The sequence below is a fragment of the Cupressus sempervirens genome, chromosome 5 (genome assembly GCF_028749045.1).
Source record: "Cupressus sempervirens isolate cs-2001-9-10 chromosome 5, ASM2874904v1, whole genome shotgun sequence".
In the NCBI taxonomy this organism is placed as follows: domain Eukaryota; kingdom Viridiplantae; phylum Streptophyta; class Pinopsida; order Cupressales; family Cupressaceae; genus Cupressus; species Cupressus sempervirens.
The window spans coordinates 652,003,106-652,030,006 of NC_143122.1; the positions used below are offsets into that span (position 1 = coordinate 652,003,106).

Sequence of the window (26,901 nt, forward strand, 5' to 3'; positions counted from 1 at the left end):
AAATGGACAAAAGTGGACTTCTGATTTTATTGTTTACAACCTCCTCTCAGAGTTCAAATTTGGTACTTAGCAATATAGCTCAAATATACAACAATTTTGAAGTTTGATCAAAGCAATACAATGCAAAAAAAGGACCTATTTTTGAAAGTGGTATTTCTGTCCTCACAAGCCTATAATCTGATTGCAGGTCTAGAAAGTAGATGAAAAATTATGCACTTAAAAAAAAACAGAACTTGAAAATGTGTCCAGATGAGCCTGTACGGAGCATTTGAAGTTGCAAAATGTAGGATTGGATAGGTACAATTGCCAAAAAACAATTTCTCTAACAAATCTATGCACCAAAACTAGAAAATAATAGCACCACTGAAAAGTTCAAGAAATTTTTAGCCTGAATAAAAAAAATAGCACCTGATTTGGAGTCCGGATAACTAAGATATGGCCTCTCAAAGTTGGACTATCAAATCAAAACTGCATATGGAGAGGGGTTTGCAGAGGAAATTGCTAAGTTAAATTTGACGTCCAAATGGCTGTCATAGGAGTGCAATTTTGCCTTCTTGTGACAGTCAAATGACTATCAAATTTAGAATAGTGAACTGGTGATGTCAGCAAAAAAAGGGCCCGATCAACTGACTGTGCAGTCCATACTATACAAAATGCTAACGTGGCAATCAACATGGCAAACTAGACGTGGCAGCAATGTGTTGCCGCGTAGGATGAGTTGGTTGAGGGCTCTAACGTGGCAAGAGGAAGATCGGCGGTGCTGACGCATGGACAGCGCATGGCGGGAGGTCGGTGGACATGGAGCTTTGTCGACAAGCAGAGGCAGAGTGGCGTCGGGGAGTGGCGGAGTGGAGTTTGAATGGCGGCGCCGGGAGTTCGTTGTCGTCGTAGGAGTTGTTGCCATCTGTGGAGATTGGAGAAGCTGGCAGAAGGTATGACTGGCGAGTGGGTGCGAGACTTTATGTCATCGGTAAATATTGTGCAGCCGATGGGTTAATGTCGTTAGTAGAAACTGTGTCAGCCGACTTGATTGTCGTCGGTGTTTTTGTATTCTGTAGCCAACGGGTAAATAGTTTGTAGCAGACATAATGTTTGTGGCCGACGGACTCTTTGAAGGTTCGGCAGATAGTATTTATACTCTGTCTGGGATCATTGTAAATCATTCATCTTATGAAGCATAATGTAATGTTCTGGCATATGCGAATATAATAAAAGGAGTTTACTGTTCGTGTTCCATTGTCTGTATGCGTTCATTTATTTTACCCGTATGGTAAACACTTTAGTCCTACATTCACCATGCGAGGTGCCTTTTGCTTGTTTAAAAACAAAGGGCTGCCAAGTTTAAATTGGCTTAGAAGCCACTGTGTTGTAATCCATTGCCGGTTTGTGGTTTTAGATGCCGCCAAAATGTTGGATGTTGCCGGTTATGTGATGAAGCCGATTGCAGAGGAATATTCCGACTGCGGGCGCCGGGGTTTGACCACTAGGTTTGCCTGCAATAAATGCTTCTCCTACAGGCATGATGGCCAAAAAAATTTCGAAACAAAAAATGCAAATTTGAAAATCAATTGCACAGATCTAAAAGATCATACAAATTTCGCAAATCGGGCCTTCAGGTTACAGTTTTCAAAAAAACTTTTGCCTCAAATTTGACTATGGCCTAGGGTAGGCAAATTTATAGTCAAAATTCACCGAATTGACACTCCAAACACAATGATGAGGTTTGCTTTGGCTTTAAACACTCCAATAATTGCAAATACTCTGAATCTGAATCGTGGCCCTCCGAGAGGTGAAGCAAAAATAGTCTCCAATGGCTATGTGAAGACATCTCCTATCGCTCTGATACCATGTAAGAATTTGGTATAACTCTAATACCATGTAAGAATTTGCCTTAGGGAAAAATAACACCAAGATCAAGAAGCTCAAGCACTAGCACAATATGGACCAATAATGGATGATCAAAAAAACAATAATGAGAATATCATATGTACATACAAACTAGAAGTGCCTGTATATAAAGGCATCTAGAATGACTAGGAGTTACTAAAATGATAAGCCTCACAACTAAGCACATATCCACCAGAGTGGATTATCCTCCATTGAGCACAGGAGTTTGTGCGATGATGAGAGGATAAGCTTACATAGGTCTATCTCGTAAAGAGACGTTGTAGACACCATGTGCTTAATTAGAGTGCAAACAACTATGTTGTCTACATGACAACTCAGATGAATATGGAAACTCTTGTGTTGTTAACAAGAAAACTCATATATAACTACACATACTCCTAGTTGTCTATATGATAAATAATAAAATAATGCATTTAACCTAAGTAAACTTAAGTAAAGTGTAATAATAATTAATTATTTACATCAACACTCACAATTATCCATGTCCCAATATCTCTTTTCCACAGTTACACAGCCTTGGGTGACAGGGGAACAAGGGTCCGGGGGGACAAGTTTCTGGAACAGGGGACAAAAAGGGCCTTAATTTGGAGACGACGGCGGGGGATTGGGGGGGTTGTCTATAGTATACATATAGTACTCAAAATGCTAGTTATGAAAAGATGTATTACAATATAAGATATACAGATGGAAAAGAGTAAATACTTGAACATTGCATTAAATTGGAACATTGAACATAAGTAGTCAAATCAGCAAATAGTTAACATTGGGATGTTCCTCCATCCTTGTTGAAGGTGGTGGAATTTGGTGGCAATGTTGGGGATGGGGCAACAGAGTCCCCAAGTCCCTGGTGTGTGGGGCAACATTGGGGGGGATGCATCCCATGTTACTATGCCTTTTTTCTCAATTCTAAGTGATCAATCCATGTGTGATGACCTCCACAGTCAGAGTAAGAACGTTTATTTTCACCTTTGCATGGCATCTGATATGTCCTTCTAAGGACCCTTACTGTGATTGGTCTAGTTTGTTACTAACAAATAAATCATCAGATACTCTTTGGTTCAAGTTGCGAAAGCCCCCACCGCACTATATGCATATGCCTCCTTGCCTATTATTTAAATTGTTTTGTCATAATGATGGGTCAATGCAAATTTGTTATCTACTGCTCAAACAAATTCATTTTGTTGATTGCCTAGTATAAATCCAAACTTTATCACATTATCCACAATTTTTCGTGCACCCAATCAAGAGGATGAGGATACACAGTTTGTTTCGTTATTGTAAAACAAGACATTGGAAATCATTGAAGGTATCAACCATCTTGTCTGTGTCCATAACTTGTGCAAAGTGATGGAAAGCCAAAGTCATTGGTGGTTTTGATAGATGAAGATCTTTTGAATTAAGCCATGGGTGTTTGAGCTGGTTTTATGACTGTCTCGCTCACCTTTGGCCATTCTATTAAATATTTTCCCTCTAAACACTTTGGTGGATATTTATAGCGTAAATCTAAATATCCCTTTGTGTTCTGTGCATAGCTACCAAATGTATATTATTGATTCCTCCACAAACAAGTCCGTGCATTCCATATTATACATTTGCAGTCTGGCTCTGATACCATGTTAAATTTTGGGATCACTACAAATATATTAGCACTACTTGTGAAGTATTTTCTTTCCAAAGGCAGCGATCTCTTGCATTTATATTAATGAGCCATGAAGAGACATGTCCCTTCATGGGACATGTCTATTCATTATTATATTATTTTTTCTAATATTTACATAATATATATATATACACACACACACATATGTTCACTAGTTTTGACTCAGTAATTATTTGACAGAAGCTTCAAAACATCAACACAACCAACTACCTTACTAAAAATAGTAAGAGTCACTCTACAAATTATTGAGTGACTATAATTAGTAAATTCCTCAATATCTGATCAAATCAATGGTGGCAGGGGTCGTCACTACAACTAAGACTGGTCTTGGTGCCCTACCAAACATAGAAATGATGGAAAATGGCTCACTATAAATAGTAAGCATACCAAATTGAACTTAATGATGAGAAATCATGAACACTTAAGTAATCTAGAAGAGAAAGAGCCTCCTATTCTACCAACTAGGACCCTCTAACCATCATCCTTAACCTACGAGGGTCAATTTTGGGCAAAACTAATCATAAACAATGTTGAAATCCAATGGGGACATTACTATCCGCCCTCCCTGAAATTGCTTGTCCACAAGAGATCTCTCATCTAGAAGAGGATCCCATGGGTAGAATTGTGTAATGTCCATATCATCAATAACCAATTGCTGCAACAACATCATCAACATAACCAACAAAGTTTGCCAAACTTAAATATTCTCACTATTAAATGTTGCAGGAATAGAAACATTAGATAAGAGAAACTCTGTAGATCGAGAATACTTGCCTCTTAACACTACACAAGATACACTATCATGCATATCATGTAGCTCACACAACTGAACTATGCATCCGAAAATATCATGTACATATGGATCAAATAAAGAACTATATGTACTCCTCACCATGTATACTCTTGAAAACACTTCTATAAAACCTGTCTATTCATTATTATGAATTAATATAATGACAATTATAATTTTGTGTGTGTGTGTGTGTGTGTGTACATAATATCTCTTGAGTCATTGTTACATTAATTTTCTAATATATATATCTTCACTAGTTTTGACTCAGTGTGTTCATCCGACTGAAGCTACAAAACATCAACACAACCAACTACCTTACTAAAAATTGTAAGAGTTGCTCTCCGTAAACTATTGACTTACTTTAATCAGTAAATCTCTCAAAATCTGATCAAATCAATGGTGCCAAGGGTTGTCACTGCAACTAAGGCTGGTCTTGGTACCGTACCAAACATGGAAATGGTGGAAAATGACTTGCTATAAATAGTAACTGTATCAAATTGAACCTAATGATGAGAAATCATGAACACTTTAGTACTGCAGAAGGAAAAGAGCCTACTTTTCTACCAACTAGGACCCTCTAACCATCATCCTTAACCTATGAGGGTCAATTCTAGGCTAAGCTAATCATAAACAATGGTGAGCTCAAATGGGAATATTACTGTCAACCCTTCCTGAAAGTGCTTGTCCCCAAGCAATCTCTCATCTAGAAGCTTAGTGTACTCAGCTTGAAGAGAATTCACAACTAATCCAGGATCCCTTGGGTAGAATTGTGTAATGTCCCTATCACTAGTAACCAACAATAGGAACAACATCATCAATGCAATCAACAAAGTCTGCCAAACTAAAATAATCTCAACATTAAATGTTGCAGGAATAGAAACATTAGGTTAGAGAAACTCTACAGAATGACAATAGTTGCCCCTTTACGCAAGATTCACTATCATGCATATCCTCTAGCTCGCACAACTGAACTATGCTTCCGAAAATATCATGTACATATTGATCAAATAAAAAACAATACGTACTCGTTACCACGTACACTCTAGAAAACTCTTCTACAAGACCTGTCCGGTATCCTAATACATTGGTAGGATCACAAACATCATGAATCCTCATCTCAAGAGAGTGATCACTATCGACATCGAAAAGTGGATTGTCATATGATAATGCAATATCCGCCTCGAACAAAGAATTGTTCACAAAGTGAATCTCACCAATGCGCTGATCTGAACTTTTTAACTCTAAAATGTCGGAGTAATGAAATGTTTCAGATTCCTCTTGAATCATATCATCATCCTCTTTTGTCACCTTGCCCTTTTCTCTAGAAAAAGAAATGAAGTGCAAGCTCCCTATGTAATCCACCTTAGCACGTACCTGCTTCTCTACAACTCAAATCTCGTCCCCATCATAGGTAAGTTGAGGGTGAACTCACGAATACCCTAAAACCATTCGATATCCAATGCTATATCTAACTCACCCAAGTTGAGTATATTAAAGGCGGGCTGTAGCTCATAGTCACCACATGAGTGAGATTACATAGACGTCTAGTGCAAGGGTATAAGCATCTTCCACTTTAACATAGAATGTGGAAAAACTTTTGTTTAAGGTTTACACCTACTTAAAAAACCCTCATCAATAAAATTAGGCGTAGCCCTGGTGTCTAGCATGGCAACACATTGCGATCATCCACTGACCCCTTGATCCTGAATGCAGATGCAGTTAGTATAGTGGTAGATAATGCCAATAGAGATTATTTGACATCAGGTACCGTCTCCAGAGGTTCTTTCCTAGCCTCTTAATCATCAAAACGGCTGGCTGGTGTGTAATTTCAGACTCAACATCATCGTAATAAACCCTCATGGAACAGGTAGCTTTGCCCTTTGGCCTCAATGGATGACTGTGGTCACGATCATAGGGTTCTTTGTTTACCATATGGATTTAATCAAGCAATGCACATAGGAAATAGACATGAACACCGAACAGCAAACAGCAGAACTCTTATTATTATTCGCATATACCAACAGTACATCATGCTTTTCTCATAAGATATGATGATAAGATCCCTACAATGCTTCCCAAAGAGGTTATAAATACTTTCCGAAGAACTTTCCTGAAGGAGTCCGTCGGCCACATACATTATGTCCGTTACATAACAAAACCCTTTCCGAAGGGACCCGTCGGCCGATTCACAATTTCCTTCCCGAAGGGACCCGTCGGCTGATACATAATTTCCTTCTCGAAGGGACCCGTCGGCTGATACACAATTTCCTTTCCGAAGGGACCCGTCGGTTGATACACAATTTCTACCGACGACATCATCCCCCAAAAAGAAAAGTCGTCTCCTGACGACTACAGAACAAAACTCAAACAACTAATACAACAATATTGATCTGCCATATCACTTTCACATTCATCCCGTTGCATCTATAGCCTTTGCTAACACAATACTGACTCTTCAAGCTGACCTAGGTAGCCACCTGTGCTGCTTTCTCTACTTCCAACTCCTCAGTACCCTGAGCCAAGTGTCACTGCACTGCCTCCAACTGGATGATCAGCTCCTCCCGAGCTCTCTACACATCCACCAAGACAGCCTTACGGCCAACACCTACTCTCAGTGCCTCTGGTAAAAAGACACTCCATGCCTGCAGCAGCTCCAAGTCTTCTCAACTGGTCAGACTCCCACGACTGATATCCGCAATGACTGGGGGTCCAGGGGGCAACGCCCCCGGCGGGGTCGAGGGCAGCGCCCCTCGCCGCCAAGACCAAATTAGCACTTCGTAACCCACACAGAAATGCACAGAACACACCATTTCTGTCATTATCTGTCGATTCTGCACTCTTTCTGGCAACCACGGATGCGTCCCCTTCCCTTTGGCAAAAATCGTACTGCAAAAAACTGTACTACAAAATCGTGCACCATTCTTCAAACGTTAAAACTGTACGGTATTCCTTCTTTACTGTGAAATCCGTACGGTGGTGCTCCTTGTTTCATATACTAAATACCATACAGTGCCCTTTACTATGAAATCGATATGGTATCAAAAATCCGTACTCTAACAATGGAAACCGTACAGTAGCAATAAAATCCGTACTTCAACAATGAAACCCGTACGGTGGCAATGAAATCCGTGCCTTAGCCATGGAAACCGTACGGTACTAATGAAATCCGTACCTTGACAAAAAAACCGTACGGTACTAATGAAACCCATACCTTAACAATGGAAAACCGTACGGTACTATGAAATCTGTACCTTACCAATGAAAAACCGTACGGTACTTCTTTTTTTCCACTTTTTTTTTTTCTTTTTTTATTTTTTATTTTTTATTTTTTTTATAAATTTTAAAAAATAGTCAGTTTTCCCTTCGACCGTCGTCACCGTCGGTCTGCAGTAACGAAGGGGTCTCCCGAAGGCCATTTTCTGACGCAGAAGTCTTCCGCTCGTGATATATCTTCAACTTCGACCCATTCACTGCTTGAGGCACTTCGTGTCCATCCAAAGTCCATAATTTGATTGCTCCATTGTCCCCTACTTCCCAAATCTGATACGGCCCGACCCACTTAACCTTGAACTTGCCTGGTTTGATCTCATTCCGACCGTTGTACTTCAATACCCACTGTCCGAGTTGAAACCTGCTACGCCTGTTCTGTGTCATCTCCATACCGCCTAGTTTGTTCCTCAAGCTTGCTACCATGGACTCCATCAGCTGCCCCTTCTATCCGTCAATAAAACATTCACTCTGTAATGCTACAACTTTTATTGAACCCTTCCTCTTTGTTGCCTGTGCAGACCGTATCGTTTGTCTTCCTTGCCGCTGATACCTTTTTGCCATATCTGTGGTTCGACGTAATACTTTCTTCCTGCGTAGTCGTACAGTAGAAACTTTTCTTCTTTTGGGTTCGTATTGTATGTTCTGTCCTTCAGCTTCAGTCATATCCGCGTTTTCTTCTTCAGCTTCTCTGTGTTGCTTCGAACATTCATTTCTTCCTTCGGCTTCTCCGTGTTCCTTTAGACTTTCATTTCCTCCATCGGCTTCTCTGTGTTTCTTCGGACAGTCATTTCCTCCTTTGGCTTCTCTGTGTTCCTTCGGATATTCATTTCCTTCTTCTTTCTTACCTTCGTCGATCCTTAGCATATTACAACTTGGAAGGAGCTCGTAATCCTCTATCTGCCAGTGGTAAAGACCATTTACTGAATCTAGATCATCATCTCCTTCCAATCGTAGGACTCCCTCCTGATCGGGTTCCATAATCTGCCTGCTCTCATCATCTTCTCCTTTAGAATCCGATGATAGAGCTTCTTCTCCAACCATCTAAGTGTGCAGATCAATGACATACTTCCGGCCTTTGCTTTCGAGTGATAAAGTATTTTTCTTCTAATCGTGCTTTGCTTTTGCTTGTATCAGCCACCCTCGACCCAAAATAGCATCGTACCCCTTCCGCTTGAGAGTAATCACAACGAAGTCCAACAGGAATGGTTGTGTTCCGATTGTCACTAGTTGTGCTATGAGTATTCCCAATGGCTTGATTCCATGTTGATCGGCCGTTAGCAGCTGGAATGTAGGCAGCCATAATGTCGGCTATCCCAACTTTTTCCAAGTGTCTTCGGGCAACACATTGACACCAAACCCTCCGTCCACAATTGTTTCCGTCAATACAGTCCCGAGAATTCCTATTTCGACGACTGCTGGATGGCGTCCGGATGAGAGGGCTAACAACATCGGATCTTCTGCACTTGCGCCACTTTCCTTCTCCTTTTTGTCCACTATACTTGCTCCACTTTCCTGCTTCCTTCCATGTTCTCCTGGTAGTTGAGCAGCGGGAACAATGTTTGTGAGTGCCGATCGGAGCTGAGGCATAGTGAGCAACAAATCACTTATCCTGACAGGTATCTCGGCTTGCAAAATTTGCCGGACAATGTTCTGTTTTGTGCAGTTCCGTATGGAAGTACTCGGCATGTCCTTCAGGTGTGCCATTTCTGCCTGTGTTGCCTTCTGGATCTCTGCCCTTGCTTCCTCCAGCCTCTTTTTTTCTTCCGCTGGGTCGAGGTATAGCTTCGTCTGCTTCCAAGTGATTGCCAGGACTTCTTCCTCGTCTGTCCCTACGGTAATCAAGTTTACTCCGGACTTCGGGCACTTAGTATCATCATGATCTCCAGGTCCACACCATCGGCATAGCAATTTCGGTGTGTTCATCGTTGTGCACTCCCGAGCGAAGTGACCCCACAGATTGCATGCGTGGCATTGAACAATTGGCCGACCATTCGCATCGTACTGAATTCGACTCCTTCCTCCATTGTTGTTGTTGCCACCATTGTTGTTATTGCTGTTGTTGTTTGGACCGCGCTGGTTGTTTCTGTATCCACCTAATGTGGCACCTTCCGTACTGTTGTTCCCGTTCCCTCCTGACGGGGATGCCTCCTGTGACAGGAACACTTGCTGTGGTGTCCTTGTTTTTAAATTGAAAGGGCATTCTTTTATTGAGTGTCCGAGGATCTGACAAATTTCACAAAATTGCTCTTTCGGGCAGGATCCCTTCGTATGGCCTTCTTTCTTACATTCTGTGCACCATAGGTCATTGCCCTTAGTTTCCTTGTTCATGTTTTTGAATTCCTTCATCATCCGTATCATGTCCTTCTGGAGGGCACGAACCTTCTTGTTGCTTCCTTCGTCATCGTTGCTATCATCTCCTGAGGATGCATCGTCATCTGAATCGGACGAGCTGGTCTTCTTCTTCTTCTTTGTCTTCTGGTCACTTTCAAGGTTCATTGCCCGATTGTACGCTTCATTGTATGTGGATGGTGGCATGATCTTCATCTTTTTCCGCAACTTCGGGTTAAGGCCTTCAATGAACCATCTTTTCTGGAGCCCATCTGCCGGTTTATTCTCCATTTTACTGATTAAGTCCTTTAATCTCCTGGCGAAGACCCGTACTATTTCATTCTTCTTTAGCTTGGTATTGAATATCTCGGCTACAATTTCATTATCATCACGCAAAAGTTGAAATTCCGCGATGAACTCCTTAATATTATCCCAACTATTTAATTTCTATGGATCAGCATCAGTAAACCAATCAATGGCAACACCCCTTAGGGTTGCGGGAAATTGTCGGATCCATTCGTTTGTATCTGTTATGCCATTCGCCCTCCAGATCGTTTCACATGTTTTACAATGTCGAATGGGATCAGCTGCTTCATCACCATCAAATTTAGGTAATTTTTCCTTCGAACCTGCCATTATTACTGTATGTCGAGGGTTTTGTTGTGTACCTGCGCTGTTTTGCACTTCCGCGCTGTTTTGAGCACTCGCGCTGTTCTGAACACCCGCGCTGTTCTGCACACCCGCGCTGTTTTGGACACCCGCGCTGTTCTGCACACCCGCGCTGTTTTGGACACCCACGCTGTTTTTTGCTTCCACGCTATTTTCAACACCCGCACAGTTTTGGACTTCCGCGCTGTTTGGTGAAGAAGAGGGTTTGTCAACCGTAGCTGTCCGTTCCGGAAGTATATCTCGGACGAAGAGGTCACTCCACGCTCGTGCTCCTTCGGCACTCCGAGCCGTGCGAGTCGATCTCCTTCCGTTAGGATTCTCTTCCCGTGGCGTATGCAGGTTCAGAAACTCCTCCCTCGCTTCTTCCACCAAATCAAGCCGTTGTCGAGTCTCCTTCAACAATCCTTCCGCGCTCTTGTTTCCGTCAGAAATCTTCTGAAACCTCCTTCGACGCTCTATCTGCTGAGCCAAAATTAAATTTTCCTGCGCAACGCGTATGTCATCTTTTTCCTTCGGCTTACTCTTATCTTTGTTCAACTGATTCGGCATTTAATTCATATCTGCCTGCCTGCGTGCCAGATCCCTGGCAATGGCGCCAAATGTTTACCGTATGGATTTAATCAAGCAACGCACACAGGAAATAGACACGAACACCGAACAACAAACAACAGAACTCTTATTATTATTCGCATATACCAACAGTACATCATGCTTTTCTCATAAGATATGATGATAAGATCCCTACAATGCTTCCCGAAGAGGTTATAAATACTTTCCGAAGAACTTTCCCGAAGGAGTCCGTCGGCCACATACATTATGTCCGCTACATAACCAAACCCTTTCCGAAGGGACCCGTCAGCCAATACACAATTTCCTTCCTGAAGGGACCCGTCGGCTGATACATAATTTCCTTCCCGAAGGGACCTGTCAGCTGATACACAATTTCCTTTCCGAAGGGACCCGTCGGCTAATACACAATTTCTACTGACGACATTCTTTTCACCAATAACATACCTGTTTCTTCATTAGTTCCTAACATGTTGCATCTTAAAGTTTTGCTATTGATATGTTCTTTTGATCTGCAACTGCTGGGTGATCCTCTTCAGAACGCAAGGTGGTAGACTTAGGTCTGATGAAGATCAGCCGGGCACTAAGTGAATCCAGTAACATAGCTCTATTTCAATCAGTTGAGCCCATTCACTGATTTGAGAGGTTAAAACGATTTGATATGGGATCTTGTGAATAGAAGTGATTCAAATCTTGCCACAAGTAAAAGAATTACCTTGTAAGAACTCCATATCAATAGAATCTATAAAGCCCAAGCCATTGATAATTTTTTTTAGACACCCTATGGTCTACTATTCCAATAGCTGATTTTCAAGATGAATCCAACATAGATCATCATAGTAAGAGCAAGGGGTTTGAAAATTGGGGCACCATTATTACAAAAAAGGGTTGTGATAGTGTAGCACCATGGTTCATTTTGTAGCACAAAATATCTCTATATTGGATTGAAAACTCACCAATAAAAAACCTTTGGGAAGAAATTATCAATGTAATTTAATCTCAATACCCGAGACCTGAACTAAGACTAGCAGAGTAAAAAGGACCCAGTAACAGTTTCTAAGTGAACCATAGTTAGTGTGGTGAAGAATCCAATGAAATGTTGCAAATTTAGCTGATGTATGGGGTTATCCAGATTGCTTGGCAAGTCTTCCATTTGCATACATCTAAAGAAATTGAATAAAAGAATAGGAATACAACCTTAAGTCTCCGCTTTATCCTTATAAATCCATTCTGCCAATTCCTTTTCCTGACCCATCTTTTACCATACCATGCTCAGAATGGTATTTTGTTAATAAATGACAATTTTGGTTTTTGCTTCATATCTTTTACTGAAGGTTATCTTTATTATACAATTAACAGTTTGCTTCAAAGGGAAATAGTAGTCTTTGAAGAAGCTTATCTGTTTGTTTGGATATTCTCACAGAGAAATAAAAAGCATTGTGGAGGAATTGGTAATACTTGGAGGGTTCAAAGATACAAAGTGTTTGCAAAGGACTCTGTTCGAGCAGTTTAGTCATTTGCAAAGAAGGTAATGTTTGTTATATTGCTATTCATATTTGTGCTATGGTTCATTTAGGTGTAGATTATAGTTGGTTTGTTTGCCTGGAAAAGTTGGTAGAATAAATCACTGTTGTATGTACATGGATCACCATGTTTGGAGAACTACTATGTTGGTAGTCTCTCTAGTATGTATATTGAACATTTTTTGATACACTTCAATGTTAGCATTTCCTTTCTTAATTGCTTTTTTTTAGTGTATGTCTAGTTTATTCCTGTTTCATTTGCATGGACGGCATGCACTTATAGATGCGTTGCAATCATATGTGGTTCTGAATGCTCATCAATGATAGAAATATTTAATGAACATTGTTATATTAGAATAATTTGATGGATCAGAACTCAGGGTGTTTCAATTATTGCATCTTTTCTTGAGTTCTGTTGAATTATTTTGTTTATTGGAATGATTTCTCACAGTTAGTGCTTCATGTCTAATATGGAATAGGTTCCAATATGTTGTGAGAACATAACATCTGGCTATGAGAATTTTTTTGTAAGGGTGGTGCATTGGAAATCCAAAATCTTAATGGTGCTAGGAAAGACAATGCCATGTGATATAAATACCACAAATAAATGAGAGAGGAACTGCTGTCAACAAAGAAGATAAAGCTGACGCAGAGCAGGCTAGAGGCAAAGGATGAACCCAATCAGTAGCTGACTGTAAAGAATATCAAGGATCAACATTGTCATCAATCACACTACAGGAGCCAATAATTGTTTTTGACAATGTCCATAGGAGAATGAATGTGATAATGCCAAGATATGTGAACTCTTTTAATTTGTCAGTTTATTATACATTCTTAACTATTTGCCTATGTTTTGTATTTTTGACATAGGTTTCATTCCAATAGTCATGTGCTAAAAGCCTAAAAGTTGATTTCATCGAGAAACATATCTAACCTAGTGGAGTTATCTACAAGTTGTTCACTTCTGACATCCATAGATACTTGAATTAAAAATTTCTGTTTTGCTACTATTATGAATAGTGTGACAGCTAAGCACATGCACAGAAACACTATTGTTGTGAATCATTATTGATAGGTTCCAAGCCTTTCTTCCGGAGCCTTTATCATTATCAGTCAGGTCCCAAGGGTCAAGACCTTTTTATAGGTTGATTACACTTCTGTTGGGTCAGTGTGATACTATCATATACTTTGCATGATTAATTCTTGTCTGTTATCCCTTGTTATTAATGTCTTTGAGCTCATTTGATATATTTTCGCATGCACAACATTTCGAAGATGCATAATTTCCATTAACAGAATCTCAAATAGCTAAATCAATTGCAAAGATGCGTAGGGGAGTTGTTCTTCTAACGGTGAAGATCAGCAACACCCACAAATGTTCTTATGGGTAGTACAATCTCAATTTAGAATCCCTGTACAAGACTACAAAAGCAGAACTCCCTGCATGCATAAAAATTTGCTTGGTTATGTTTTTGATGAGTCAAGGCATCTTCCACTCAGTTTGAACTTTAAAGTCAACTGTTTTTCCTATATTGTTAAAGCAACTTGAAACCCTCTTCCAGCTATATTACCAACTGAATTTTGATAATGACATGAGAAAAGATCAAGGTCAAGTTGACAATGGTACCATTTGATGAGATTCAATGTTGTATTATTAATGCTACTAGCAATACTAATTACACGCTTTATAGTAAATCTGAGTGGATGTCTAGGAATTCTCATTGCACATAGAAGTCTTCCACCCCCTGCTGGAGAGGATCAATTAGTTATTGATAAACTAACTAAAAGATAAAATGTCAAATCAAGGATAGCATTTTGGAAATTGGCCAGTTCAGTAACATTTATAAAACTAGAGGTTAATGCTAACAGATTTCCACAATCCATGAAAAATTTAGTTAATTCCTTTGGATGCTGAAATATCCCAAATCGGATATTTACTCTATTTCCTTTTCCACAATATATTCAAGACTAAACATTGCAGATGTAATTCAAAACACCATAAAAACCAGTAGAAACTCCAATGAATATTTATCCACCTTCTCGTTGAGTATAATATTCAAAACTCAAACATTGGCAAATGTAATACAATACAACAATAAAACCAAAAGATTCTCCACATGATAATAACTCATTCTTTTCAAAATAATATTTAGGATTTGAGCATATCAAAATGCGTTACAAACCAACAAACTCTTATAACTCCTTAAAATATGTTATTGCATTATACAACAGCAATACAATAACTAGCACAAAAAATCCAATCTTAAATACAGTTTAACAGTCAGATTGGAATACTAATATAAGAACCTGTAAGTGCATACGAAACAATTGAAGTGTTGTCTCCCTGGACAATGGGTTTGCATCCATCTTCTGTCGGCACAAGGGGCAATGTCCTCACACTGGCTGAAGGTTGAAGCTTTCCAATTACTCTCCCAAGAGAGAAACTGAAATCTGAATAATAAAACCAAGCATGCCCAAATGAAAGAGTCCCATCTCCTTACATCCTCACAGTTGTGACTCTTCGACTTCCCTCTTGGCTTTTCGTCTTATCTCTCCTTGTCCTTTTTGCCCACTTTGTAATGTTAAATTGACCTTTTATATTTTGAGTCCACGCTCCAAAGTCAATCTTAATATTATATATAATATGCCTTTAATATTTCTAATGTCCCAAAAAGGGACATTACAAACTTCCCCTCCTCAAAATTGCTTGTCCTCAAGCAATTAATACTAGGATCCCATATAAATCTGTTGGTAGCTCTGTAGCCCAATTTGAGAACAAGTCTTGCCATACTACAGAGCAAGGTGTCGAACTTCAATCCATCCATCAACCAGATCCTTGGATCCCATGTTAATCCAAGTAATGTTACTGCACCTGAGGGCTGTAAAACTCTGAATGTCATCGTATCCAATCTCAAACTAAGTAGAACTGTGACCCAACTCTCAACAAGCCATAGATACATACGGCAAACACTTGGATCCCAAACACTAATGGCATAACCAGCTGATATGATGAGATAAAAATGTATCCAGAAGCTATGTATATCCTAGTAGGTGGTGACGACCTGTCCTAAATAGATGATGTAGGAAACGAGCTGCCCAAAAGTTGAAATCAACACTGTAACATCCTCTTTTTTCAGGTCTTAACTAACAACTAACATATCAAAGAAATATTGTTATTACTTCACATTCATAGGTAGACAGTTATATTAGTTATGTTCATGTGAATGAGATTAACGATTACAATCACTTAAATGGAAATCTCATAACTAGAAATTGAAGATACGATCAACGAATTCACCAAGGAATTTAAAATCTACATACCATAGAATTCAAACTCGAAAAATCGTCTAAGGATGCTTCTGCAAATCCCAGGTTAGTCCATAAAATACCTCTTAAGGAACAAATAGCTATACTACTTTATCGTAATGACAACTACCAATGTATATCATCTAGGGCATCAATTACCATTGGATCATTTAGGGCATCAGATACCACTATATCAATTAAAGCATCTATTACCACTGTATCATTTAGGGCATCAGATACCATTGTATCATTTAGGGCGTCAAATACCATTATATCTTTCCTTTTCTTTCTATTGCTAGTTGTGGCAATAACATAAATTAGAAGATATACTATAATCAATATTCTTATAAATGAAAGACTGAAAATAACAATCCATCAGATAAACCTATCTCTTGCAAATAAATATATTCCATGCTTAGTTGGAAGATCAACCGATCTAACTTGTTGCCAATTAAATTGATGATAAGAGTTGCTTTTATTTAAAGAAATAACCACAACGATGATACAACTCAATTCATCTTATCTTCTACTTGAATAGACATCATAAAAGTAAAATATCTGTTACCAATAAAGGTTTGAATGCTTAACTTATCTTTGTCTGATGCACATTCTGACATTTTTGTGGAGAGGGGAAACACTGTTTAAGGGCTTAACCGCCCAACCACGGACCTTATACTTATTCCCACACTTTCTTTAACTAGAAAGGCCCTCCCTACCCGGAATACGCATGGAACACCTTGTCAGCTATTGAGCATTCTGGTACTTAATCACACCACTCGACTTGACAGCAGAGAATGAATTGGATATGCATGAGCTATTAAACGATTTTCGTTTTTAACATAATATATTATTGTTATATCATTTCTGATCTTTATTTCCATGTTATTGCAGATTTCTATCTCACCTCCTCACCTCTTGCTTGGCTATATAGCTGGGTAAGTCCCACGTGTTTGAATCTCAGAGCAACCAGCTCTTTCTGTTGATCCTCAACTAATATAAGAATATTACATGTTTTCAACATATCACATTTCTGTGACTTGAGAAATATAATCTTAAGACTTGCAAAATAAATACCATTTGATTCTGACTTTCAGAAATAGAATAAAGATATGATATCATGATATGAATATTTGGTCTTGACTCATCATGAGAAGTTCTGACCTAAGGAGGAACTATCTGATGATATTAAAACAAGGATGATTTACGACATATCTTGGAACTGTATCATACAACTGTAATTACAAATGCAGTAGTATCTGATATAACACATTATAATCATTTGGATATGGGAAGTCAACCACATAACCTGGTAAATTCGAAAAGTAATCCAGTCTTGGTTGAATGCTATCAACCAGCTCCCTCACGGAAAGAATTCTGAACACAATCTTAGTGTGATTACCAATCACGTGTTTCAGCAAAAGTATAAATGAAATGGGAATATCGTGGCAAGAAAATATGCAGAGGGAATGAATGTAAGGAAAATTGCAGAGAGATATATCATGAGGAATGAGACTCGATGGTCTTATATCATCTTGGTTTCTCACGGCTTCGATAATAAAAGGCTTTCCAAGATCGTCAATCTTAACTCTTAAAGAAATGTTTTGCCTTCTTGGATGCTGATAAAATATGCCAAGTGTGCATTTCGGTTTCAAGTAAAGAATTGAATAAGAAAAATAATTAAAGGTTATAAATCAAAAGAGTATTATAACATATTTATTTACTTGCATGTAAATATATCTTATTAAGATGGCACATAGTAAATGTTTATCCACGGTTGTACCTTTTAAATATGTATATCTAAATACATGTTTCATCTTGGAAGATTTAGTTTATCTTTTTGTACATGCATTTAAATGTACATATTAAATAGATAAAATCTTGTATAAAAATAATATTATGATGTCACCTTTAATTTATATCTGTGTATGTACATAAATATGTATTATAATGATGTGGTGAAAAAGTCAATCAAAAGTCATTTGAGGTACGCATTAATTACGTTAAAATGATTAATATTTTAAATGTTTATTTAATAGCTCATGTGTGTCTAATGTATGTATCCTATTCTGTAGTCGCTAGGTCCTCAACCATGATGATTCACGATTCATACCCATTTGCCTAGTGATCGTGATGCTCTTGTGCCCAATTCTTTTCTGACAATGCTTCCACCCCTTTGACATGCTCCCTACAAAGAAATTCTTTGCAATTAAATCATATTACCACAACAAGCTATTAATCATAAATAATCATAATGGCTAACCGCCTTTTCAATTCCATGAATTCATGATAAATAATCAACTAGCATGTTATCTTCATATGAAATTATAACGACTAACCATCTTACTATTTCGCAGGATTATAACAAATTTAACTGTCAACTGACTTCATGTGAACCTCAACGACTATATGAATATTTTAAATTGGGTTGAAAATTGGGATGTAACAAACACCAAGGGTGCATAAAAGATAATATTGCCAACATCACTCAGAAGAATCCCTAAATACATAGGGGTCATGAAAAGGAATGAAGCTGAGAAAGCATTCCCTATGATCAACACATAACTCTCCTCAGTCCTCCACTAGGACCTATTTAACTGCTGAAATAAGAAATCCATCCAACCTATATATAAGTTAGAATTCAGAACCCTGTAAAGGTTGTACAAAAGAGGGGCAGTAGTGGTCATTTCACCACACCAATCCTGTGACCAAGGTTCGCTATTAAGAACTGTGGCATGATCTGAATCTCTAAAGTCAAGGTCATCCTCTTTCTAGAAATCAAGAGGAATTCTCTCCTCTACCTCAAAAAGTGGGTTATCGGAAATCCAAACAGCATCTACCTCAAACAAAGAGTTGTCTATAAGCTGAATCTAATATGAAGTTTTGGAACTTGGTCATTTGGGGTAACTATCCAAATCATATGTCTGTTGAATGCTATCAAGTTCATCAATTACCTCTAGCAAAAATTCCTGCTTCTCTTTATCCTCCTGTTCCCTAAAATGATTTGTGCTCCGAATCTGATTTTGTGCTTCCTAAAGGGAAACCTGAGCATCATTTAATGCCTCATGAGTATCCTTAAGCTCTTTATTGAGCTCCATAATCTCATTCCTTTCTTTATTCATCCAATCAACATGTATTTCAACAACTTTAAGAATGTTATCCCTGTTGGAAAGCAAATACACATAATCTGATTTCATAGTTTCAAGAGCTGTTTTGATCACTTGCAAATCAAAAACAAGGCATTCTTTTTCCACTCCCTTTTAAACCTTCCTATAGAGATCCTCAACCGTCTTGTGATTGGTGTCATAATGTACCAGAGATGCCACAACTCTATCTTCATTAACCTTCAATTGGTTCTCTAAGGTATGCATTTCATGATTGTTAGTTTGAAGTGGTTCATCGTTTTGCAGTGTCATCTCAGTATGTTTGTCTAATTTTATGTCATGGGCATAAGAAATACATGGTTCATCACACAAAGATTCCAACCTGCTATTACCTTGTGTGCAACCGACCTTATCAACCTGCTTGTCAACACTAACTTTCAACTCACCAACATAGAAACTTGCACCCTGAGTAACGTCCTCTACATAATTGCTTGAAGGTTGTAAATCAATGGTAGTTGACTGTCCACTTTAACAAAAACCTCTATTCGATGATTTTGATCTGCTGAAAATTCCTCATACACATTTTTGCCCTGGTCTTTTGCAAAGAGATCTTGAGCCAAATCCAAATACTTTCTTTTTGCCATATCAGTCTTATTTTGCTGCTCTAGATGAAGATCCAAGGAATCACTAAATGATAAATCATTTTGGACTCGGATATGAAGTTTTTGATATTCCTTGTAAATGTTGAGTATTTATGTTCTTATATTTGTTGATTGTGGCCCCCATAGTCTAGAATATTCAACTCTTTCTATATCTCTTTTTGTGTCCTTGTGTTTTGGACTACAACATCTATATTCATTAAATTTTATGCTACCATCTCCAACCTTCTTTACATTAGTATTACTTGTATTTACATGTCTCTTGGAGTAATTGAAAAATTCTTGCCTTTCCCCATAGCAATCAGATGAAGTTTGCATAGGCTTAGTTTTTTGGGACTTGCTTGGGCTAGCATGCCTAGCTGGTCTGAACTCTGAATCTTTATCAAAATTGTTCTCTAGCCTCTCTTCATGGTTTCCATCATCTGATTTTTTTATCGACATGTTGTTTTGAGCCACAAAAAAGTTGTTATTACCAACTTCCGAATTATATGAACTTTTTAAAGTTTTGAGGATGTCTTCTCCATTATAATCTTGATAAAGATCCTTCTCCATGGAAGACTGCTTTGAATTTTGTATCTATTAAGAGTTGCCCATTTCTTCCTCCAATTGAAGACAATTTTTCCATAGACATATTCTCAGAATTTGGTAAAATTCCTTTGAAGTAAAATTAGCATGATATGAACTTCCAAAATCAACTTGTGAATCTTGAGCCTCTACCAATCCACCTGAAGTAGGGAAACAATAATCGGTATTAATTAATATGCTTTCCTGCTCTAAACCTTGTCGAACATGGGATGCTACTTTTCCGATTGTTTGTGCCTTCACTATTTCCCAAAACTTTTCCTGTAATGTAATATCCAAAACGAAACTTATTAAAAGGAAGGAGCAGTTTTTAAACATTTGCCAGAATTTTCGCTGTTCATTATACTTTTTCCTACTTGTATGTCCAGTGTGTATTCAAGCTACATAAGGAGGAGTCCATGTTGGAAAGAAAACGTGGAAGCTTGTCCAGACAAACGATAACTCCACTTTTGCTTACGACGCTAGCTAGAGCTTGATTATTTATTTTGGAAGTATTTTTATTTTTTAAAGTCTCTGGCAATTCCTTTTAACATTATAAACTCTTTTCCTATTGTGGCCTCTGATGGTGTTACTGTTTGGTTACGTATGCCGGTCCTGTTATTTCCAAAGTCGAGATGTTTACTATTTATGCAAAATCAACTATTGAAAAATTTCTGTCAAACACTGACTCAAACCTCCACTTGGCACTTAACATCCATGTTTTCGATGCTTTTCCGTGGCTGTTACAACCAATCTTCAATGATATTGGTGTCTTCACAGGTTATCGAAGATACTATAGGGTGAGAGCTTTACTACTTCCCACCATTTTCTTGCCTCCCAACATCTATCTAATATTCCACTAGCTATTTTGAAACACAATAAAACACCTGTATAAACTACCCTTCGATAACACCAATCGTCAATTTCAAATTTACTCTATCGTTACTAAGTAACGTATGCCTAAAATAGCCAACACCAACTTAAATTTAACTCCTCTCCTTGATATGAAGACACCATATCAAATATTGCATGAGACGATTCGTCGACAAGAGATGCTACAAACATTTCACGATATTATTTAATCTTCCTCCAGCGATCACTGAACGGAGAGTTACACCTTCAGAGAATTCTTGGTGTTTGCCGTGAAGAAGGATATGGCTACCTCTTGACTGAGTTTGATGCTTCCTATCTCCAGCGAATGCTCCTTGCCGTGGACAAGATACAGTAACACAGTGGCATTCAAACCTTCTGCCTGGCTGTGACACCCAAACCACTACCTGTTGTTCCTGCTGTGTACTTGGCACTTACGTGAATGTGGATGTAAGACCAGACACCAATACAGAATCAGACATACGTTACACCTACCACCATCTTGCTTGTTGCCTTTGCCGTTAACTCACTTTCTCCACTCTTGACTAGATTGCCTTATACCCGACTTCCTCCTTACTATCATCTAACACTTTCAATACCACCTGTGACCTGCTTGAAACATGTGATCTCTAGACGCTTTCAGTATACACGGGTGTTTGCTTTCCTTATTCGAATTCATTTGTAATGTTTGATACTATTAATCTATGGATTCTATACATTGATAGCCATGATCTTCCAATGTAGGCGTTGTAGAATACTCACTATTGAGAGCCAACCTTAATTGTGATTCTGAGTTCCAATCTTTGCACTTGAAATTTGAGATCCCAAGGCAATGGAACATGGATTAGAAGACCATCGCCATTATCTAGATCGCTTTATGTCCAAGGACCCTCCGTAAAGTCCTTATCTTTTAGAGCAACCTCATGTGTCTTCACATGTTGTGCATCTTTGTTATCTAGTGTTGATACTCGTGTACCAAGATTCAATCTAAAAACCTTCCTCTTCAAAAATCATAGCTTCTATACTAATTCAATGTGTCACTTCTAACTTCAATTATGGATCTAAAACATTAAGGCCCATAGCTATCATCAACTCAACTCATGGGAATGTGTAAATAGATTTCCAATCCTTGTACCAAATCCTTTAGAGAAAAGGACTATGGTCTGTAGATATTGTATCTCTGCAATTACTTCACGTAGTAATGCTAGTGATGGTCACTCGCTGCGCTTGATGCATAAGCTTCAGAATCCAGTTTCAAGATAATCTTTCAAGAAAACTTGCTTCTGCCCAACATAATGGTAGGTTTGATAACTCTGATACCACTGAAATATCCCAAACTGGATATTTACTTGATTTCCTTTTCAACAATATATTCAGGACTAAACATTGCAGATGTATTACAAAATACCATAAAAACCAGCAGAAACTCCAACAAATATTTATCCAGCTTCTCCTTGAGTATAATATTCAAAACTCATAGGCAAATATAATACGATACAATAAGAAAACTAGAAGATTCTCCACTATATAATAACCCGTTCTTTCCAAAATAATATTAAGGATTTGAGCATATGAAAATGTGTTACAAACCAATAATATAAAAACCAGCAAACTCATATACCTCCTTAAAATATGTTATTGCATTATACAACAACAATACAATAACCAGCACAAAAAGTCCAATCTTAAATATATTTTAACAGTCAGATTGGAATACTAATATAAGAACCTTTGAGTGCATATGAAATACCTAAAGTGATGTCTCCCCGAACAATGAGTTTGCGTCAATTGTTTGCCAGCACAAGGGGCAACATCCTCACACTAGCTGAAAGTTGAAGCTTTCCAATTACTCTCTCAAGAGAGAAACTGAAATCTAAATAATAAAACCAAGCATGTCCAAATGAAAGAGTCTTATCTCCTTATATCCTCACAGCTCTGACTCTTCGACTTCCCTCCTGGCTTTTCATCTTATCTCTCCTTGTCCTTTTTGCCCACTTTGTAATATTAAATTGACCTTTTATATTTTGAGTCCATGCTCCAAAGTCAATCTTAATATTATATATAATATGCCTTAAATATTTTTAATATCTCAAAAAGTGACATTACAAATGCGATTGTGTTAAATCTTTGCATCAAAGTTTTGAATTTGGGTTTGGGGAAAGATTTAGGTTCGAGGTTCAAGTTCGTGGGTTCGGGCAATTTTTTTTTCATTTGGGTTTGTGGGTGGGTTCATGAGTGTGTATATACACACACACACACACACATACAAGAGAAATGTGCATAGTTGCAAAACTAAGTCATTTCATAGTATGAATATATATATACACACACACAAGAGAAATATGCATAGCTGCAAAACTAAGTCATTTCACAGTACGAATATGTGTTGCTTGATCATTGATTAATGCCAAATGTCAACGATAAACATTTAATAATCACTCATTAATCTATCTCCATGATTGTAAAGAAAATCATACATTGAGTTACTAAATTGCAAAACATAGACTAGTTCATCAAATAATAAAGTTTGAAACATAATCATAAATGACAAGTGTTCAATAGTTTATCAATAATCATAGTATCAAAAGCCCTTCAAGGGTAAAATGGGTCATTGAGAAATGGGGGATCGATGGCTTCATCCTCGGTTGCAACTATATCTAGAACATCATCATTGGAACCCAAATTGGTTTCATTCATCCCAAATGCTGGTATATCATCATCATCCTCAATAGGAGAGATTAGATGAGTGATATGTTTTTTATTAGGTTCCTTTTAGAGTAACATCAAAAAAATTTAACTTGGGTTCACTCTAGTAAGGACCTGGGCTAAACCAAAGTCCAAAATAAGGACTCTGCCCAGAGCCATAGCGAACCTAGGCAAGTAGCCGGACCTGAATCTGGGCAGCATGGGACGAATCCGGTATTCTAGTATTTAATTATTTGTAGATAAGATCGCCTTTACGATCTTCTTAAGTTTCTTATTAGAAACTTTGTATTTTGTACATTTATAAATTCTTTATAATGATCTCTTTGATCTTTTGTTAATACATAAACTTTTTCACCAATTACTTTGTGTGATAGTGATTTAATGTTTTGTATTATTTTTGCTGTCTAACTTGAAATTCTGTTTTCCAATCCTTATTAAAATAATCAATCATGTGGATATAGACTATTAGTTTTGTGCCTATTTTGTAAATTTGATTAAGTGGATTTCTAAAAAGAAATAATGTTCAAAGGGAGGAATTAGGTACATGTGCCAATTTTTTATATTAATATTATGCTATGTTGTGGGTGTGAATAAAAGGAGAAATGTGTTTTAGTTTCGTGCAATGAGATATTTCATTTTTCTATAATTTCAATATATTATAAGAAAACTTTTTTTTTTATATTGAAAATGGTATCCTTATGGCCAAATTTTGAGTTTGTTTTATTGTGTTTTATTTGACTTCATATGGTCAAATTTTCTTTGTTGTAGCTGCAAGGAGGCTTTCTACATGCCCTTTAAGGTGGTTTCTCAACAATTGTATTGTGAAGGCATAATGCTGCTTTCTTATGTTTCAAGTCTGCCTACGGCAATGAAATTCAAAGAACCTATATCAATCACATATTATGAGGTATGCAATTTTCTTACTGTTTTTGGCTAGCACAAGTGGAATGAACACACTTTTCTCAAATTCTAATTTTAATCCTAAGAAAGCATTTCCAACTCATATATATTTAAAAAGTAAGTTTACCAAAGAAAATATAACTTTTTAAGAACATTGCAGAATTCAAAGGGCTCTTCCAAAAAACAATGGAAAAGTGTGTCATAATGACAGTCAATAACATGGTGACTATTGAGGCCTTTCCCTCTCATTCTCATGTACGCCAAAGTTAACTATGGGGATTTTCGAACTAAATCAGTAATGAGGACATCTTGGGGATGATAGGATAAAGATGAAATGATCTACCACTTTCCCTATATGTACCCACTTTCAGGATTTGCCATTATTTGGATGGCCTTATGTTGCAAGAGACATCCTGTAATGTCCCTGTCCTGATCTGCAATAGCTCAGTAACCTCTGACTGTAGATACCTAGACAGCCTCCATAATTGGCCTGATATATGTAAATTACATATTCATCTGATGAGTCATCAGTGAATACACTAACCGCTGTCTTCAATATTATTAGTATGCAATTGCTCTGTCAAATTTTTGTAACTAAAATCTGAGACATCCACTTTTACAGCAATGCATTTGATCTTTGCTTTGTCACCCATGCTTTAAAGACAAAGGAATGAATGAAGAGTTGCTAGAGGAGAATATCCAAGCTCAATGTGATTACACAGTGGGCAACCTCAAGAAATTGAGAATCTGGGCCTGCACAACTTATAGCACTAATTACATGCCAGTTGATAGAGAGCAGGGTATGCGATGAATGCATCCAACAGCACAACACTATGTTGATATTTGAAGACTGCAGTTCTACAGTCTAGATAGTGCAATTAATAGTGAAATGATGATATCACTCACCTTGGGGATATAGTGTAAATCTCAGCCACAGTCTACTGCTTCCTTAGTTTATGCAAATTTTGGAACAATAAGTTTGGTAGAGGACAATTGTTCGAATCACCTTATAATGGAGATGTTATTCAAGACTTACATTGCTTGTCAATAGATTGTGTCCTTTCCTTATGTCCCTTCAGACTTGTGAACTTCCATAAACCTTGTTATCTTTGCTTCTATACCAAGTAGTTACTCCCATAGCTACCAATCCGATTTGGCAATCGAGTGATATTGTAATGATTACCAAACTATCAAATAGTCCATTAATTCATCAACTCAGTAAATTTTATGATTTGAGATATCCACAAGATGAATCCGCATTGTCAATGGAGTGATGCAATGTCATTCTGTGTCTGCACAGGAGAATGCTTGATTGCCAGAAAGACACTTCAAGTCAGGTAATATCAATTACTTGTGATATGGCAAACTCCTATATAGTCCACCAAACTATCTCTCGTAGAATTCCAGGGTCTTCAAAATGAATGTGTAATTCCTCCATTTCCGAATTGCAGCTCATTCTATGTTTTGCTCAAATTCTGTTATTGTTCTCAAGTTCAAGTGTCCCACTTCAATATTTCTTAGACATGAAGTGTAAATGTCTTCGTACTATTGTTGTTAGCCACAAATGTTCATCGAAATGATTATAACTACCATCAAACGATGTAGTGCTTCTATTATCCGACAGAAATTTGTCGACACAGTATTGAATATATCCGCTTTAGGCAATATCAAGAGAGGGTTGTGAGGTGGAAGATTATAATCCATGAATGTCAATGGAAGTATCAGGATATTATAATTGCCACTGATTGTCATCTTGGATCACTATTAAATTTTTATTTGGAGCATACATGCAGGTAGCTGTTGATATTCTCATTTGCAATGAAACGCTTATACATATTTCTGAATCTTTGCACAATGTACTTGGTTTTTTTCAATGAAATGCTTAATACAATATTTCTGAAATGCTTAATATAATTTCATTCACAGGGGGTTTTTAAGTGAATGTGGATGGAAGTGGCACTCCGTGATAATTTGGCCTCAGGACCAAACTCCAAAGCCATCTTCCAAGCTTCATAATCATCTGAACCAGCTGGCTAATGTTAAGTTTCAACCTCATCATCCTCATACTATACCCACACAA

The 26,901-nt window shown here is 37.8% G+C and overlaps 1 protein-coding gene across 3 annotated transcripts in view; it reads left to right on the forward strand.

Moving 5' to 3' along the window:
- Positions 1–26,901, forward strand: part of APC4 (Transducin/WD40 repeat-like superfamily protein) — a 316,377-nt gene that overhangs the window by 260,564 nt on the left and 28,912 nt on the right. For all 3 annotated transcript variants that reach the window (XM_089832217.1, XM_089832218.1, XM_089832219.1), the window contains exons 14-15: positions 12,619–12,723; positions 24,690–24,828. In XM_089832217.1, the coding sequence (XP_089688343.1) occupies positions 12,619–12,723; positions 24,690–24,828 (244 nt within the window). The remainder of the gene's footprint in view (positions 1–12,618; positions 12,724–24,689; positions 24,829–26,901) is intronic.